We start from the raw sequence: 19,079 nt of genomic DNA, 5'->3' as shown, positions 1-19,079 counted from the left end.
GTTGCAACGAACAAAAACTCACCTCGACGCTGTTCCAAAAGCAGTCAAAACAACCGGTAAAAGATTGAAGTAAAAACGAAATGGGTTTTTTCTGATAATCATAAAATAAAGAAGAGGCATTAGAACAAGCTGATAACCCACGAAGAGACCGAGGACAATTAGAACGTACCACATCAAGCGTTGTAAGACTCTGAGTATAGACTGCGTATTAAGGCCTTCTTCACACATCCAGAAAAACATCCCCATCAAGAGAAACCTTCAACGAGAAATATGATTACCGACTGCAATGTTTTATTTTATATTCATGATGATACAGGTAAACTTCAAAACACTCAATATAGAAATAAAAAAACTGTAAATGTTAAATTTTTGAAACAAAAATTTCTGATTAAAAATGATATTTATATGGCGCATAACGTGATCGTTACTTTGTCGGGCTGAAAATCCAAGAATTGAGGCATAATATGTCGTTTAACGCGATCCGCATGTTCTAGGGTAAAGAATTTATTGTAGAGGCATTCCCACTATGGCCCGGCATGGCCAGGTGGTTAAGACACTCGACTCCTAATCTGAGGATCGCGGGTTCAAATACCCGTCACACCAAACGTATATATTCGCCTTTTCAGCCCTGGAAATGTTATAATGTTACCGACAATCACACTATTCGTTCGTAAAACAGTAGCCCAAGAATTGGCGGTAGGTGGTAATGACTAGCTGCCTTTCCTCTAGTCTTACACTGCTAAATTAGGGATGGCTAATGCGAAATTCGACATAAACCAATCCCTCTATTCGATTAAGTGTTTCTCAATAGAGGAATGTAACTGTGGAGTGGTTTTCTTCCTTGTAATCGATATATCTAAATTAATGATAACTGTGCTTTTAAATTAGCTACGAGCTAGGTATAATTCCCACACGAGTTTGTATACAAATTTGCACACGTTAAGTATCACCACTATAACTTCTGAAAAACAAGATTTTTGTAAACAAAATATCAGAATTTTTAAAAAAATATTTTAACTGAAGATTTATTCGTGAAACCAATTTGTCTTGTTATTTTAAATTAAGCACCAAACTGCACAAGGCGCTATCTGTGCTCTACCTACCACGGGTATCGAAACGCCGTTTGTAGCGTTGTAAGTCCGCAGACATACTGCTGAGTCACCGGTTTGTGTTTGTTTTGTTACTAGTCTGTGTGTAAAATGATTTCATGTTATGATTAAAAAAACTATTCTTCGCTCCAAAAATCGCAAGTATTACTTGTGTAATCTTTAAAACCTCGTAAATACATTTCAAACGTTTGTTTTGAGTAATTATTATATTTTATTTTATTTTCTATATTCTATGTGGAGTCTGTCACTTCAATCTTGTATGCCCGTTATGACCAGATGGCTGGGGCACTCGACTCATAATATGAGGGTCGCGGATTCGAATCACCGTTACACCAAACACGCTTGCTCTTTCAGCCGTAGAGGCGTTATAGTGTCAAGGTCAAACCCAGTATTCGTTGGTAAAAGAGTAGCACAAGAGTTGGCGGTGGGTGGTGATGACTAGCTGCCTTTCCTCTCGTTTTACACTGCTAAATTAGGGACGACTAGTGCAGATAACCGTCGTGTAGCTTTATGCGAAATTTAAAACAAACAAACATACCTCGTAGAAAATTAGTAAATAAACATAAATTATGCTTTTTTGTGCAATAATCATTACATATTATAACACCAGAATACATATGTTTATTTAGTGTAAGTAGTTTAAGACTCATAACGCTATATATTTACACATACGTTTATTATTTTTTATTTTATTAACTTTCCAGTCATGCCAAGCAAGCATCACATAACTTGGAATAATGCGGAGCATGTGCACTCATGATACTTATCCAGAAATATAAAACTGACCTTTAGTTTCTATAGTAAATTGTTCCTCCTGAATACAGAAAGCTCAGCTTTTTAAAATTTCGCACGTGGCGGTGATAAAAGATAAATAAAATTATACATATATAAAGTTGAATAACCAAAAAATCATAAATAACGTCACTAATATCATAGAATTTCACTATAATTAAGCTTAGTAACTAAGATGTACTTTAATTTTAAAAAATACGAAACTTCGAACAGACTAAAGACACAACCGACTTTTCTGAAATTTTGGTTCAAAAGAATGAGGTAGTCTTTTAAGAGATTAAAATGGCTGGGAAAACCACTAATGGTACATTCTAAGCTGTTAATTCGTTTTTCATATGTCGTATATTGAAGTAAGTGAATAAAAGGAACTATTTCCAAAAATGGAAAGAGGTGAGCAGAGTCACTGTGTTTGATTCAATACATAAACAATATTTCAGCAAAATATAAAGATAGAAGGTTATTATTTTATATTGTAGCTTCATACTATCAGTAATTTGAGTTATTAATTTGTTCGAACTACATACTTTGTATTTTGACATCAAAAACATCTAATATTAAACAGTGTTGAATTCAACATATCACGTGACTCACTAAAATCTGTAATAACTGTGTTTTTTTATATAGTTACTTTTATATTAAGAAAGTAATTCGTATCTAATAATAAAGTTTGAATTATAATCTACAATTTTATTTCACACTTATTGACATAAATCAAAGAAATAGTGGTTCAATAAAATTTTAAATACAAGTGAACAAAGGTGATGATAGCCTTTGACACGTGACCCGTCTCGAAATGGGTTTTGAATAGACGAATGAAACTGTTGACTGGTTTTCCTCTCTATAACCAACATATCTAAATTAATAACTATGTTTAAAAATTAAGGGTCTTTGATCTAGCCTTTGTGTTCACATGTTGCATAACGTGATATTCAAAAACTAACAGTAGTATAATATAGACATATCGACATTACATGATTCAGTAAACCTGGATTTTGAAGGAATTATAAGTTTAACATCAAGGTTACATTTGTTCACGAAAAGGTAACAAATGACTTTTATCATGTAAGACCTGAAATAATATTACATACAGACAGTTACAAATTGTATGAAATGAGTACATTGTTATTGTATATGTATATACCCATACATCTAATACAAAACGTTCCAAAAACACTTACGATGTTCTTTCATCCATCACAAAGATTTCTTTGGCTTGAAAGAATAAATATTTAATTTTTCATTCGGTCTCTATTAAATTTTATAAACATATAATCAGGTATTCAGAATTTTCCCGCCTGAAAGACCATAGCAACATCTCATGTTAAATTACATTAACGCTCAGTTTTCTTGAAGATAACCATCTGAGATTAGGGCCTAAAATGTAATTAACCGTATTATGTGTTTACGTTTTAATAGCCTATCGGAAGGACAGCGGTAAGTTTCCGGACTGGCGTTGTTAATATCCGGGGTTCTATTTCCTGTGGCAGACACATCAGGTTACACAAGGTGGCTTTACCATAAATACACACACAAACACACTATTACTAATAAATTTACGATACGTCGAAATTTTAATCGTATACAGTTTTCAAAAAACAATATTCACCTTACTTGATTACGTTTGAAATATTAGTTGAATTGAGCAATACGTAGCTTTCCCTAATTTTGAAGAGTGGAATAGAAGTTAAATATTCGGCAACTCAAGGCCGTGTTTTGAACGACAAGTAGGAATGATTATCACTCTTTTAACGCACCTACGTCTAAATGAGTAGGCCTGGCATAGCCTAGCGCGTTAAGGCGTGCGCTTCGTAATCTGAGGGTGGCGGGTTCGCGCCCGAGTCGCGCCAAACATGCTCGCCCTCCCAGCCGTGGGGGCGATATATTGTGACTGTCAATCCCACTATTCGTTGGTAAAAAAGTAGCCCAAAAGTTGGCAGTGGGTGGTGATGACTAGCTGCCTTCCCTCTAGTCTTACACTTCTAAATTAGGGACGGCTAGCACAGATAGACCTCGAGTAGCTTTGTGCGAATTTCAAAAAACAAAAACAAAACAAACGTCTAAATGAAACAAATTTAATGGCGAACTCCAATATGCAAAACAACACTAGGGACTAAACTACTTATTATAGTGAGAATTATCACAACTACAACTTTGTCTGAGGTTTCTTTAATCTTCAGGGCCACTCCAAATCCAGAGGTTCTAGTCTGAAAGTTATCCCCAACTTCAGAGTTATTTTAACTCTAAAATTTTCAACTCTATTGGTTACCCCAACTGCGGAATTTCCAGTTTTCAGAGGTTGTCCATTTCTACAATATCAGCCTTCACGGTTACTTTGATCGTATGATTTAGGCAAAGTAGGCAAATATTTATGAAATGATGCTATGGTATCTGACTATAAATTAAACAACAGCTATCTAAAAGAAACACTTCCTAGATGTAGAAATAGGAGGTTGTTAAAAGTAATTTGTTAACTGAGAAGAATAGGAGCTTTACTCATACGACTCTTGGCTTCCGTTTGCTACTTTTCATTAACAGTTCACATGGCCTAGCGCGTAAGGCGTACGGCTCGTAATCCGAGGGTGCGGGTTCGTGCCCGCGTCACGCTAAACATGCTCGCCCTCCCAGCCGTGGGGGTGTATAATGTGACGGTCAATCCCACAATTCGTTGGTAAAAGAGTAGCCCAAGAGTTGGCGGTGGGTGGTGATGACTAGCTGCCTTCCCTCTAGTCGTACACTGCTAAATTAGGGACGGCTAACACAGATAGCCCTCGAGTAGCTTTGTGAGAAATTCCAAAACAAACCAAACAAACAAAAATTAACAGTTCAACAAAAATTGGTATCATGATTTTAAAGTACTAAAAGATATATATATTTTGTTACAACATTGCCTTTATTACGCCTTTAATTTAATAATAAAGAAACAGCAATACAAAGGCCATTCCTTTAAAATTCTATGTATCCAACAACCTACCATAACATGTATTGGAATATCTTCATAATAACCTCATTGATTTGTTTGATTAGTTCCTTCAAAACGGCAGCCTTGTCATCAAGAACTATCATTGCACAGCCAAAGATACATGAAAACATCATCAAACCTAATTAAAAAAATGATTATTTTCTCAATGAGCAGTTACGAGTTGTTGATGTAACACACCACAAGCTACAATAAATAACAAAAGCAAAAACAAATAATCTTTGCAAATAGCACAATACATTTCAAAATGAAAAACTGCTTATAAACTTTATATGTTACATAACACAGATCATAATAAAGAAAGTGTATATAAGTATTTAATATTCCACAACACATATAAGCTTTGCATGTTACATAACTCAAGTCACAATAAGAAAATGATTTTCGTATTGTACAGTAAAGGTAACAAATATTTAATCATTTCATGTTAAATTATATTAACATTAAGCTAAAAATACTGACATGTAAAACAAAGAAACAAAATCTTGGAAAAGTTTACACTTTGCTGACGTGCGAAGAAACTGAAGTATTTTAATATTTGTGTAGCAACACTACCAGGTTCGTGTAACTTCTTAACGGCTCTATCATCAAAACTGTAATTTTCTACTCCAATAGTAACATCACAGTCAGTTAGTACATTTTCATAAACCCTAAATTCCACTCAAGATTTATTGAAGTGCTTTCTATTATATTATTGTATAACTACTTGGGTGGAACCTAAATGTTTTCGAGTGCAGCAAGGGAGCAAGAAATAACAAACAAAAAAACTACTCTTTATTATGAGAAATTGCATCCATAAAATTACATTTATTATTTCAGAAACTGGTTTAAGACAGACTGGACGTGTAATTTTAGGATGTATATGTAATGCATGACTATAGAAAAAACTTTCTTAAAAAAGTAGTATGTCAATACTAGAAAGACGTTTCGATAACAAAAGCCAATGTTTCTTTTGTAATCATGAAAGGAGAAAAAATATCATGTCCGAAACAAAGTACTAACAAATATATTTTTAAGTATCATTTATTTCCGACCATTTTATGACGAAGAACTATTTTATAAGTGACTATCTTACTGAATCAACAAATCGGCTTTTTGCTTTTTCTCCAATTAAAGGTTTTTTTTGTTGTTGTATGCATTTCCTTCGTTCAATAACAAGTTACAAAAACACATTCATTTATTTTTCACTTATATGGAGGTTGAATAGGTACATGTAAATTATTGTGGACTCTTGCCTTTTTTTGAAAAACCTGTATAAGTAAATAATCACTACCCCTGTTCTATGACCTTCTTCATGAGTGTACGCTGTACACTTAGACGAGAAAACTTTTCTACAATTCCATGTTCCCAAAAAATATTTGTGTGAATCAATGACTATTTTTACGTGAAAAAAATTGAAGAAAGTATAGTAACACCATTTCCATTCCACTACATTACTGTTAAGATCCAGGAGATTTTTTATCTCTTCACCAATATGAAGAGAGTCTATGGTGTAGAAGTACAGCACGGAATCATGTCAATTGGGTTAGACAGAATAAACGAAAGAAAGTAATTCCGAGGCCTAAAATGATGTCATTATAACTTTCAGTATTTCAGTATTTATCCTTAAGTATTTTGTACAATACTTTGTGTGTATATCTTCCCAAGTCGTGCTTCTTTGCCTAGATTCTACGAATGGATTTGTGTGTAAATATTAAGGCTGGAGTTTTGTATTAATATATTATGAGCATTGTTTACTTGCTTGTCTTATTGTTAAGCCTAAAGCTTCATAACAGGTTACCTATGCTCTATCCCCCTAGGGTATTGAAACCTTTCCACTTTAAGTCATAATAAGTCCTTATATTTGCTGTTCAGTCACCTAAGACGTTTAGTAAGCATAAATTTATATTTATAAGCAAGTAATCTGTATCCGGAAGTATACTTTCTCGGAATGTATACATATTTTAACCTTGTACTTTATTGTATGTCAGAAGAGGAAAGTTATACCTTAAGATATTATCTATCTACTTATCTGACTTTCTATCTATATGTATTTTTCTTAAATAAAGAATAATCTTTATATTATTGCATATTTTCAAGAGCTCATCATTATTTTTCTCGAAAAAAGTAAATAGTTTATCAAAGATGTGTAAGTAAGAATAACGTTTTTTGTTCTCTCATGTAACTAAAGGCTTGGCCTGGCATGGCCAGATGGTTAAGGCACTCTTCCCCTAAAATCTGAGGGTTGCGGGTTCGAATTCCCCTCACACCAAACTAGCTCGCCCTTTCAGTTGTGGGTGCGTTATAAGTAATTGTCAATCCGCTATTCGTTGGTAAAAGAGTAGCTCAAGAGTTGGTGGCGGGTGGTGATGACTCGCTGTCTTCCCTCCAGTCTTACACAGCAAAATTAGGGTCGGATAGCTCAGATAACTCTCCTGTAGCTATGCGCGAAATTAAAAACAAACAAACAAACTAAAGACTTGCCTATAAAATTAGCCCCATGGACGTAAATAACCTCCTTACTATACGTCTCATTAATTAGATCCTCAGTGGTTAGATTAGTTGAAACACTGTTGCTCACGTTGAAGTGTTTATTGGATTTCCCGAGTACTGTTACTTCCTAGGAAAAGCAAAAGACATTGGTAAAAATTATTCTACTTCTTGCCTTAAGAATTAATTATAGTTTAAAAGGCTCAAACGCAATTTTATTTCGTTTTGTTTACGACAAGTTACGAAAATGAAAATTAGTTTTATGTTAACTTGTGACTGCTTTTGTTTCATTTAACATAATATTCATAATATTGTATCCCGAATATTTTTGGTTAAACAACAATTCGCTGTTAAAAATGATGCAACAAAACTTCTGCTTAAGCTGGTTTCTATACCAAATTTTTAACCAGCTAAATAAGAATAAATAATGTTCACTTCTTGCTGGTATACACTTTCATGGTTTCCATTTCATTGTAAAACTTTCATTCATATCACATCTCCTAGAATATTGAGAAATACAACTAGCCACATTAAACATATTGTTTTCACAAATCAAGTCAACACAGTGAAAATCTGTTAAATTTTTCTTATAATTAGATTTTATAATTGTGTTTGAAATTCTGTCTTTAGTTGTTCACTGAATTAATTAAGCACTACTTTCTGGAGGTGATATATTGTCTGCTTAAGTGAGAAACACAAAGTCCACCTCATGTGTTTCAACAGTTTCTAAAGCAGTGATATTCCTCTTAATGTGATCAGTGCAGGGCTAGTGATTAATATGTTATTCTGTGGATCTGAGGGGTCAGGAGTTAGATGCCATTAAAAATACTTCTCAATTTCGGCTGTTTCAGCATCATAAAGATGTATTATGTTATTTTGTTTGAAGAGTGAGAGAAAACTTCTTGTTTTTTCTCCTCTAGACGGTAGTTCAAAATTATGGTTTTATATATCTATATCTAGACCATACTAGACTCTGATCTGGCTATTCAGCCCACTTAAGCATTAGGTGGTTTTAAAGTTAAAAATTCGAATTCACTCTTGATATTACTTTAAGAAATTTCAAAAGATTTTTATAAACTGTTAAAAAATAAAACTGATTCAATTCAGTAGCTTTTTGGAACGTTTTTGAGTATCTATTTGTTTCCTTCACAAAAAACATAACATGGCTTTTTCATGGATAAGGATATATTTATCTTTGCATTTCATCAAAGTAAGACTTATAAAAGTTGCCGATACTATCATCCATCTCATCATCTACATAACAGAAAGTTTCATCTATTTCTTGCACAGTTTAAAATATACACAACACGATCATCAAATCAATACAACCAAAAGAAATCAGTTGGAATTGTAAAAATATCTTATATTAAAATCAATAAAGAATTCTTGATGATCCATCCTTCTATACGTTTTAATATGTCCTTTCTGAATATCAAGTTACTGTAATTTTTACAGATAACAGAAAAATCACTCGACGTTCACCATGAGTGTGTCATCACCGATCTTCGACTATTAATAGCCCTTCTCTAGCTTAGTTTTTAAATCTGGAGGCTTATAATGCTAAAATCTGGATTTCGATACCTCTGAAGATACATCATAGATAGCCCATTGTGTTCTTTGTGCTTAACAACAAAGAATATTTTTTCCAGCTGCATGAGTTAAGTTTTACTTTAAATTCTGAATTATTTTTAATCTCACTTAGATGTTTGTAATTGAATTTTGCTTAGGGATTGTTCTAACAAAAGTTTTATTGCATTTCGTCACTTTAAACCCGTTATCTTATTTGCTTTGTCTTCATTTCGTATCATTTTCACATTCTTGTAGTAAACCCGAACTACTTACCACTACATGTCACTCACCTCTTAACGGTAACCTAGTAACAAAACGCTTTTAACCTATAAAGCTTGAAGTGTGCCATCCGATCCGAGTCTGTGCTCAGAAATTATGATAGTGGTATATCACCTTAAAAGGATGTAGTTTCGTTAAAACTGTCAACACCTATGTAAACGTCAGTAACTAGGTGCTAAACATGTAGAACGTATAACAATGATCTTACCTGCATCAAAGTTGCTCGAAAGATATTCTTCGGTACAGCGTTTCTGAAACGTGACAAAATAGACATAGCAAAGTTACATTCCTTATTACTTAAAGTAAATATTTAACTTCATTTGCTTCCTATCTTATTTTGTATCTTGTGACTAGATGCAGCAGGGCCAGGTTGTTAAGGCACACGACTCGTAATCTGAAGGTCGCGGGCTTGAATTCCTGTCACACTAAACATGCTTTCCTTTCAGTCGTAGGTGCGTTATAATGTGACGGTCAATCCCACTATTCGTTGGTAAAAAAGAAGCCCAAGAGTTGGTGATGGGTGGTGACAACTAGTTCCATTCCCTCTTGCTTTATATTGCTAAATTAGGTACGGCTAGTGAAGATAGCCCTTGAGTAGCTTTACCCAAAATTCTAAACAAACAAATAATTCCTGTGACTAAAAATTTTTTTTTATTAAAATAAAATTTCGAAATTTTTAAACAAGAAATGCTATCATTGACTAATGTTATTTCGACGTTTCTTCAGAGTAAACTTAAACAATTGTTTAATTCTTGATGGACTTTTATACACAGCATTACCAAATAATCTGCATTTTTCATATGTGCATGTAGTACCTTCTGCTAATGCATATATACATATCAATATGAGAAACATTCACTCATTTATTTGTAGCAGGATTATTTAAAAATCTGTGAGTGATTAGTTCTGATAACAGCGAATGATCCAGATGAATTACAGTAAAGACCTTTTAAAATTTTCTATGAGGGTGAAGGTCAAGATAAGTTGTTGTTGTTTTATCCTTTTCATAAACAGTTTTATGAAATACTGTACGAATACTAACGTTATGACACAACTTATGCTTTCGTTACTTCAGAAATTTACCTGAAGGGATAGAATAGTAGATATGTCGTCTTGCTAGAAAGCCAACTCTGGCTGCAACTACCATTCAAGAGGCCCCACTCTAGACTGTCGTGAAATTACAAACCAACGTTTCGAATATGACACTGAGAAGAACATTTTTTTTGAAAAACAAAGTGACAGGAACTATAGTCTGATCCGAAGCTTGCATTTGGACGAGGCTATAGTTTTTTTTTTCCTTTATCGCGGATTTCACCATACTTATGTACATGTTGATATCAGACGCAAAACAATTCGCGGTTTTTAGGATGAGTGCTAGATAAGGCTAGCCTTTACACACAATATCATATAAATCTCTCGGGAGTAAAATTTCAGCACTGTAAAAGGAAAACAAAATATAAACAAGAAACAAATGTTCAGTGGGAACACGATACTTTACTGTAATATTTACCTCAAACTAAGGATTTGTTTCGGGATGAAAACTCTTCACAAGTGACCGAAGACTTAGAGCAATGATCGACATCTTCGTTATAGTTACGAAGTATAGAGACTAGGTGACGCTACAATCACGAGGAAATAAGTTGTTGAAGCGTGTACTGATATGTTTGAAGTTTTCAGAATATTTGAATTTGTTAATGTTGTGGAAGGTATTATAAAGTATCTGATCGCCTATGAAGTGATATTCTATTCAATGAATAGTTTAATATAGTTGACGCTACAATAATAAAACTAACAAAACAGTTTCACCTATTAAAGAAACGTTATATGTGATTTGAATTTCTCTTAAACTTGAATAAGACTGAAGAGACACCTGGAGAAACCTTGAAAGTGATTTAGGTAATGACGTGACCAAGATATTGATGAGTTGGTGTTAGCGGATGAAGTAGGTTTTCTATGAATACCTATTCCGCCACAAATTATCATATGAAAACCCCATAAAAACGCTGCAGTTTTTGCATAAATACAGAATAGCCGACATTTTCAACTGTACCTTCACAACATCATAAAGACTTCTGACTATTAAAGCGAAACGAGGTTTTGGTAAGTGTAACTTTTCGTGACTGGAATCGATGATGACATATTTACACTCAAAGTTGACTCAAAGAGAAAAGACTGTCAGATTTGTTAATACCCTTAACTGAGAGACATGTTACCAAAAATTTCGAATACTTTATCTTGATAAACGTTGTTGCTACACAAGCTAAAGATAGAAAAAAATTAAAATAATATCAATAGTACTTTGTACACTGATTTTTTTTCATGGACTGTATGAATCTTACCTCTGGAATTAAAGGCCAAAACTACTCATTAGTATTTTAAGCTATCATTTAGCGGCTCGTCCATGGTTATTCCATTATTTTATTCTATTTTGTTTATTTATTTTTTTGGTTATTGTTTTTCGTGTTCTTTTCAATAGTATATTTTATTATTTGGCGAATGATCCTGTATGGTCATGTAGATAGAGGCGATCGACTCGCCATCTGAGGATCGCGGATTCAAATCCCCGTCACACGAAACGGGCTCGCCTTTTCTTTTGTGGAGACGTTATAATGTGACGGTCAATCTCATTATTCGTTGGTAAAGGAGAAGCTCAAAAGTTGGCCGTGGATGGTAATGACCTTCTCCATAGTTTTACATGGCTGAATTATGAATGGCAAGAGCAGATATCTCGCGTGCAGCTTTGCGCGAAATTCAAAAACAAACAAATACTTTGCAAACTGACATGTAATTTTAAAGTAATTCCCCTTCATATACGGGAATTAAAAATATGAAAATTTAATATATTTAGATGTATTAGTAACAGATAAAACTTCGTATAATATTTGGTCAGGGTGTCCACTACATTATTACCATTATAATAATAAATACGATTACATAAATATACGACCATTAAGGTGCAGTTAGCACTGTATCACCCATTTAATGTTCTGAGCCCACACGTTATCCTCACTGCCTAAGTCACTAAACAGATTAAGTGTGGCCTTGGTGCACTAGCTTATGTTTGTGTTTTAACAATAACTAAGTGCTCTGGCAAGCAATACTATTAAACAACCAAATGACACATGACACAGTCTCTTTATAAACGTAGAAATGACACAGTATCTTTTTTATATTCAAGTTCGATTGTTCTCGATTGTTGCATCACAGACAATTTTTTTATTTTCGTAAAATTATAGTCATAAAACGTTTGGCTGTTTATGCTAATATGAGTAAGTTTACAATTACAGTTGTGTGGTGATCTCTCATGAAAAATAATAATAGTTAACGTTATAGTTAAAATTCACTATTTTCTATGCTTACATATAAAGAAAAACTTTTCCACAAAAGAAAGTATGTGTAAGGATGGCTAACATCAGTCCTTCAATAACAAAGCAAACAAACTATTTGGGATGACATTTACATGATCACTGCATGACAGTTCAGACACATAGTGTAGTAGAATGTTAAGAGACAAAAACAGAAGAAACTGAATTTCACTGTGATTGAGTAGCTTTACATATATATGGTATTCTGTGCTATTATTAAAAGGATAATACAAATACCATGCGTACTATCTTGTTTACAATATTATTGAAGGATTTATATTAACCATCCCTATATTTACTACAGTTTTTTTAAAACATTTCATTACTTGTTTGCTTGCTATTTTCTTTAATGCCGTGTTTCAATTGGCATAAAAAAACTTGTATTTATAAACAAGTTATAATTACAGTGAGGTTCCAGTTGTAATATTTATTGTTTATCTGTTATTGGCAGGTAATTCCTGTTTCACCCTGTATTTAAGCTTTATAAAAGAATATCAAATTACTGTCAAAAAATAATTTCAAGATGTAATGATAAATCATTTACACTAGAATTAGCAAAATGCTAATATAATTATTAGCGATTATACACGTTGGCTCTCTGCGCTAGCCATCCCTAATTTAGTAGTGTAAGACAAGAGGGAAGGCAGCTAATCATCACCACTCACCACCATCTCTTGGACTACTCTTTTACCATCGAATAGTTGGATTGACTATAACATTATAACGCCTCCACGACTGAAATGGCGAGAATATTTGGTCCGATGGGGATTTGAACCCGCCACAATCGGATTACGAGTCGAACGCCTTAACCACCTGGACATAGTGGGCCTTTACAGAAGAAAGAATGAAAGATAATTCTAACTTTTTCCTATGATATTTGCAGACATTTCCAAAACAATGCGACTCAGTCATTTTAAAGATATTATTATAAAAGGAAACACTGTATAGTATTGTAATGTTTTGATGACCCATTTAGAAGATAATTAAAATACCATATCAACCAACAATCCGAGCCATTTTTACACAATCAGGACAACTGAAATGCCTGATAATGTGATAAAAGAAAGTTTACTAATTTGTTGAACAGATGTAAGCAGTCATTTGTAAAGGGCAGAAAAAATAAAACATTGCTGAATAACTGAATCGTTAGCTAAATCAATAGGTCAATATTTTTTCTTTTTATAATCATTAGTGATTAATTTTTAATCCAATTACAATATTTTGATATTTCACCATAAACATACCTGAATAAATCTAGAATAATATCAATAATTTGACCTTTTTCCACCTGTTCTTTAGATCTTGAAATATCCACGCCATTACTGTTGCCAAAGGAACTATCGGGATTTACAATTTGAGCGACAATCATTCCAACAGCAGTGCAGAACACTTGCAGTCCTACAAAAAAACCCAGTGTCAATCCCGCTAAACGGACGTTGTCACCTTTCTTCAATGACGTAACACCTGAAACTCAAACCATCATATTTTGAAAAGTATCAAGATGAGCAAATAAGAATTGCAATTAAAAAACAAGTCGAGGTTTGGACGTACGGCGAAAATACTGAACGTTTTATAACGTAAAATGAAAAACCTCAACGTTACTGTTTCAGGTTCTATCACTTGTTTATATTATATCATCACAATTTGTGTTTTTTATTGAAATGTCGGTTCTCCAGAATTGTTATTCATTTAGCTTATGTTTAGTGCTAATCCTTAACAAAATTGTAAGTACAAAACCTTTTGTTTTAGAGCCAAATTAAAACTATATATACATTAACTGTTGCTTGTACTCAGGATTACATTATCAAATAGACCGATTGTGATGTTAGTCTAGGATTGCCAATCATGTATGGGTACCTGATTTAAAAAAAATATATAATAATATATACATTCTATATGGACTAAACGATCGAACTGTAGTACAAGTTGTACTTAAATACAAGAAACATGTTTAAACTGATAATCTTTAAACTACAATTACATTATTTCAGACGTTTTATGCAGTATAACGTAACAGAAAAAAAGAATATTAAAATTTCACTTGAAAGCTAAATAACAACCACGGAAATCTGTTCACGTTTCCTAAAAATATGACAAATATATAGCAACATACCTAGAATAACGCTAGTACACATCAACGGAACAACTAATAAGATAATAGCTCGAAATACCAGCTGACCAGGATAACCAATCAACTTTATCGTTTCTTTATCTAAATTCATCTCTCGTAATGAAAGTCCTGTGCAAAATCCTAAAATTGTCATAGTGATGATCAAGAGAGAAATTCTATGGGTTCTTAGACAACCCATAATCTGTTGAGGAAGAAAATACAATTAAGAAATTATTTAAAACGTATAATAGCTTAGCTTTACCTATGAAAAATTAATTGTGTTAATTCATTCATTAAACTTATATTTACATAGAATTTATTTTAAAATCTAAATTGCAGTACTTTTCAAAGTTTGTTATTAATTTATATGATCCGGATGTTTACCGTTTACCTTGTTATAGCCCCCAATTGGTAAAGAAGTATATATGCTGGCTCACAACACAAGAAACTGGGTTTTGGTACCCTCAATGAGCAAACGACAAGTAGGACTTTGTGTTATTTTATGCCTAATTACAAACAAATAGAACCTTGTTATACTGGTTCCAGCACTGTGCTTAATCTATAAAGCATGTATGCTTATGTATTATAGCGAGTTCCAGTTTGTTTGAAAACTACCTTAGCTCAGTATCAAATCGGTGTCAATTTAAATTATCCTGATGTAAGGTTGGTGTTTTTTGTTATGAGTTAGCCATGCATCTCTCCTTTTTTAGTCACAGTTGTAAGATCTCCAAAATGTTTTCCACTGAGATCAGTCTTTACGTAAATATATATTATTAAATTTATTTATTCCTCGTTTCTTTGCTTGTTTTTGAATTTCACACAAAGCTACACGAGGGCTATCTGCGCTAGCCATCCTTAATTTCGCAATGTAAGATTAGATGGAAGGCAGCTAATCATCACCACCCACCGCCAACTCTTGGACTACTCTTTTATCAACGAATAGTTGGATTGACCGTCACATTATCACGACCCCATGGCTAAAAGGGCGAGCGTATTTGGTGCTACGGGGATACGAACCCACAACTCTTAGATTACGAGTTGAACGTCTTAACCAACCTGGCCATGTTGGCCCACTTATGCCTAATCAGAGTCTCAACACTTTCATAAAATATTTCAAAAAATGTTCTGAACTACACCTTACAAAAGTGACACCTGTGATTAGACATATCGGTCCAATTAGCACAACATATTTTCCCAATTGGTCAATGGTAAGTTTATTAATGTATGACAATAAAATTTCGGTTTCGATTCCTTGTCGTAGACTAAGCGCATGTAGCTTACTGTGTAGTTTCATGTTAAAAACAAACAAACAATACCTTGTTTAAAAAATATATGCGTAGCTTTTGGACATACATTTTATCACTTGCAAAATTATATCTTATACCTTACGCAACAAATACACCCTCTTTAGAACAAAGGATACTCTATCATATTAGGAAAATGCTAATATAATTATTAATTTAAAACACAGCCATGTCACTCAGTAAAACCTGTTGGACACATACACACGAGTAGACGGTTTTGAAGACGTTTAAACAAAATCATTTAAAAATGAATGAGTTTATTGCAATAAAAACATGGATATACTTATTTCACGCACTGAGTTAGAAAATACTAAAATGAGCACCCAGGTTATGAGGTTATAGTGCTTCCATTTTTAGATTCTCGTTTTTGTTCCATGTTATCAAAATGTTTAATACTTACCAGTTTTATAGTCCAAATTAATTTCCAAAACTCAACAGTAAAATTTTTAAAGCATATTGAAATATTTAACATTAGTTTAGAACATTTTACGTTTTACTAATTTAAACATTCATCAAATACTCACAGAAAATTGTCCTGTATAACAAATCATGTTGCGATGTTCTCAAACCTGTCTTGTCTGGCTTCTCAGGTATAAACATGGATATATGAATCAAGAAGTCACGTGATTATACTGGTTACTGCTGACTGTATCTTTTACCAACCTTCTCTTTCGCCCCTCCTTAAAATAATAAAAAAGAAAAAAAATAGATCAAAATTGGCAGTTTATCATGATGGTTGTACTCGTATGTAAAACATGCCTATTACTATTCATCTTTCATTCATACCAATAACTGCTGTGGAGCCAAAATTTTATTATTTAAATTATGTTATCTTATCTGAGAAACTGATTCAAAATACATAAAGCTGGTGTTACGTATGATGTATCTAAATAACAGAGATCTGTACAAGGCACTGAGGATTTACCTGCAGCTAATTCACATAACAAATTAAGAAAAATTAAAAGCCATGAAATCGATACACTCATATACTGCACCAAACGAAACAAACAACAACGAAAAGGTTTAAGGTAAGTTACATTGGAAAAACTTTGAAAAACAAAGAAAGTTATAGACTGGCCTTCTACTGCAAAACCAACCTGGGATAAAATGTGCAACAACAAAGACAGAATCTAAAAGTCCAGCAGCTCTAGTGTTTACCAGTCAACGTGTCAAGGCTGCATTAATGTACCTATAGGTAAAACAAGAGTTAAAGAACATTCTAAAAGGTAAAAATTAAGGAAAATGGATTTAATCTTTGTATTCCTTATTGGAACTAAACACAAATTTGATCTAGAAAAGAACCTGCAAATCTTATATATATATATCTATAAAAAAGGTAAAAATAGGTAGTATGGAAATTTTAGAAATAATAGTTGTCTAAACATAAACTCATAAAAGTACTGATTGAACAAACTATCTTAAGTTCCACCACACTTGTCTCTAGATTAATGTCAAAGTAATTTTCGGTTATTTGTTTAAACATATACGTATAAACCTTGTTACACAACATTTCAGTTTGTCCGAGAACTCTCATTTTTCTCTTTCATCTATAAGTTACGTTAAGCTAATATCAATTATTTTAAATGTACATGTAACTTCTCTTAAAAAAACTAATCAAACGCCAATAATGTATCTGTTTTCTGTGGTTTACTTTCCAGGAATCTTTGACGCCGTCATCAATGTCATCATCACCTAACGTCCTCCTTCTCATTTCTTCGCCTACTTAATTTCCAGTATTCATGATCTTCACAATCGCCTGAAGATGACACTAATAATACCAATACAAGTCAATGTTACATCTTTAAAATTTAAAAACTAAATCATATTATTATATTAGCCAAAACTTAATTAATTTTGGCCCTTGTTCCCTAAATACAAATCCTGCATAATAATCCAACACGAGTGGGACCAAAAGAAACTATAGTTTCTGAGAGCACATAACTGATTTATTTATGATGTCTTTACTGGAGAAACTATTGTCGTCGATAAATGTTATACTTGCATATTTATAGTTAAGCATAAAGCTGCACAAAGAGCTATCTCTATTCTGAGCGTTAAAGGTATCGAAACCTGGTTTTTAGCAGTGTAACCATGCAGACATACAGATATGCCTTTTGGGAAATGAACAATTTTTTTTTACTCAATTCTGTAATCAAGTTACTTAATTTTGGTACCAACTACCCAGAGATTTAATGTTAAGTAGACCTAAAGAGATATACAAAAAAAAATACCTATGTATAAACATCACTGAAAGGAATTATATCTTGGTTTCTCCGAAAAAGAGCACATTAACAAATCCACCGTTATTCTCGATTAGTTATATTATAGTTAAGACATAATAATCTACAAAATATGTATTACATAATGCCAATTTTATACTTTATTATTTAGTGTTTAATAACTTACTTCTGCTAGAAATACCTAATAATTCTTAAATTATTAAAGTAATGTATTACCATTACTAATAGATAACTGCTGTTCATCAGAACAAGATCTTTAAAACTTTGAAATGTTTATTTATAACTCCCTATTCCGCAAAACGTGTTTGTCCTTTCATCCCCTGGTGGGACAGAAGGGAGTATTCGTATTTAGAATGCTCGTATCAGTGGCTCGATTACCCCCGGTGGACACAGTAGATAGCCCAATGTGGCTTTGCTATAAGAAAACACACGCAGGCGTATTTTATTATCTGCTTTAAAAAAAAAAAGACGTGTAATAAAAGCCCCATAGAATGGTGTTAGCAAAAAATACTTATAAATAGTTATGTTTACAATATATTACTTGCGTATAATCCATTTTTATTTTGGTACACAAATTACAATAAAACCTGTGTGAGCCGGAAAATGCCCAGGGCGGAAACCTGTACAAGCTGGAAATATCTAAACTTGCAGGATTATCTTATGATTTCTCTTATAAAAGGCCTCTATATAGCAGAACCTGCGTAAAGCAGACTATCTTTCACCTTCCTCATCTGTCAATAAGTAGGGTTAGAATCTGAGTAAGGTGGAAAAAATGTTTTTGATTAAATATTAATTCTTATTCAATTAATAATTAATTTAAATATTAATAAATTCTCGGACATTTTGTTACAAGAAGTATTGCTTA

At 33.0% G+C, this 19,079-nt stretch overlaps 1 protein-coding gene across 14 annotated transcripts in view; it reads right to left on the bottom strand.

Annotated features, from left to right (window-relative positions):
• Positions 1 to 19,079, bottom strand: part of LOC143256787 (excitatory amino acid transporter 3-like) — a 41,943-nt gene that overhangs the window by 17,890 nt on the left and 4,974 nt on the right. For 5 of the 14 annotated variants that reach the window (XM_076514464.1, XM_076514468.1, XM_076514457.1 and 2 more), the window contains exons 1-8: positions 17,072 to 17,436; positions 16,499 to 16,654; positions 14,674 to 14,872; positions 13,805 to 14,030; positions 9,404 to 9,446; positions 7,342 to 7,477; positions 4,873 to 4,999; positions 23 to 256 (exon numbers count right to left, since the gene is read on the bottom strand). In XM_076514464.1, the coding sequence (XP_076370579.1) occupies positions 23 to 256; positions 4,873 to 4,999; positions 7,342 to 7,477; positions 9,404 to 9,446; positions 13,805 to 14,030; positions 14,674 to 14,872; positions 16,499 to 16,525 (992 nt within the window). In that variant the 5' untranslated portion in view covers positions 16,526 to 16,654; positions 17,072 to 17,436. Of the gene's footprint in view, positions 1 to 22; positions 257 to 4,872; positions 5,000 to 7,341; positions 7,478 to 9,403; positions 9,447 to 13,804; positions 14,031 to 14,449; positions 14,549 to 14,673; positions 14,873 to 16,498; positions 16,655 to 17,071; positions 17,438 to 17,469; positions 17,522 to 17,625; positions 17,743 to 19,079 lie in introns of those variants that run through there. The other 9 variants (XM_076514459.1, XM_076514458.1, XM_076514461.1 and 6 more) reach the window with 9 other exon arrangements.

This window comes from Tachypleus tridentatus, chromosome 7 (assembly GCF_004210375.1).
Source record: "Tachypleus tridentatus isolate NWPU-2018 chromosome 7, ASM421037v1, whole genome shotgun sequence".
NCBI classification, from domain to species: Eukaryota; Metazoa; Arthropoda; class Merostomata; order Xiphosura; family Limulidae; genus Tachypleus; species Tachypleus tridentatus.
Note: the sequence above shows the minus strand (reverse complement) of the source record. Positions and strands in the feature narration are given on the sequence as shown.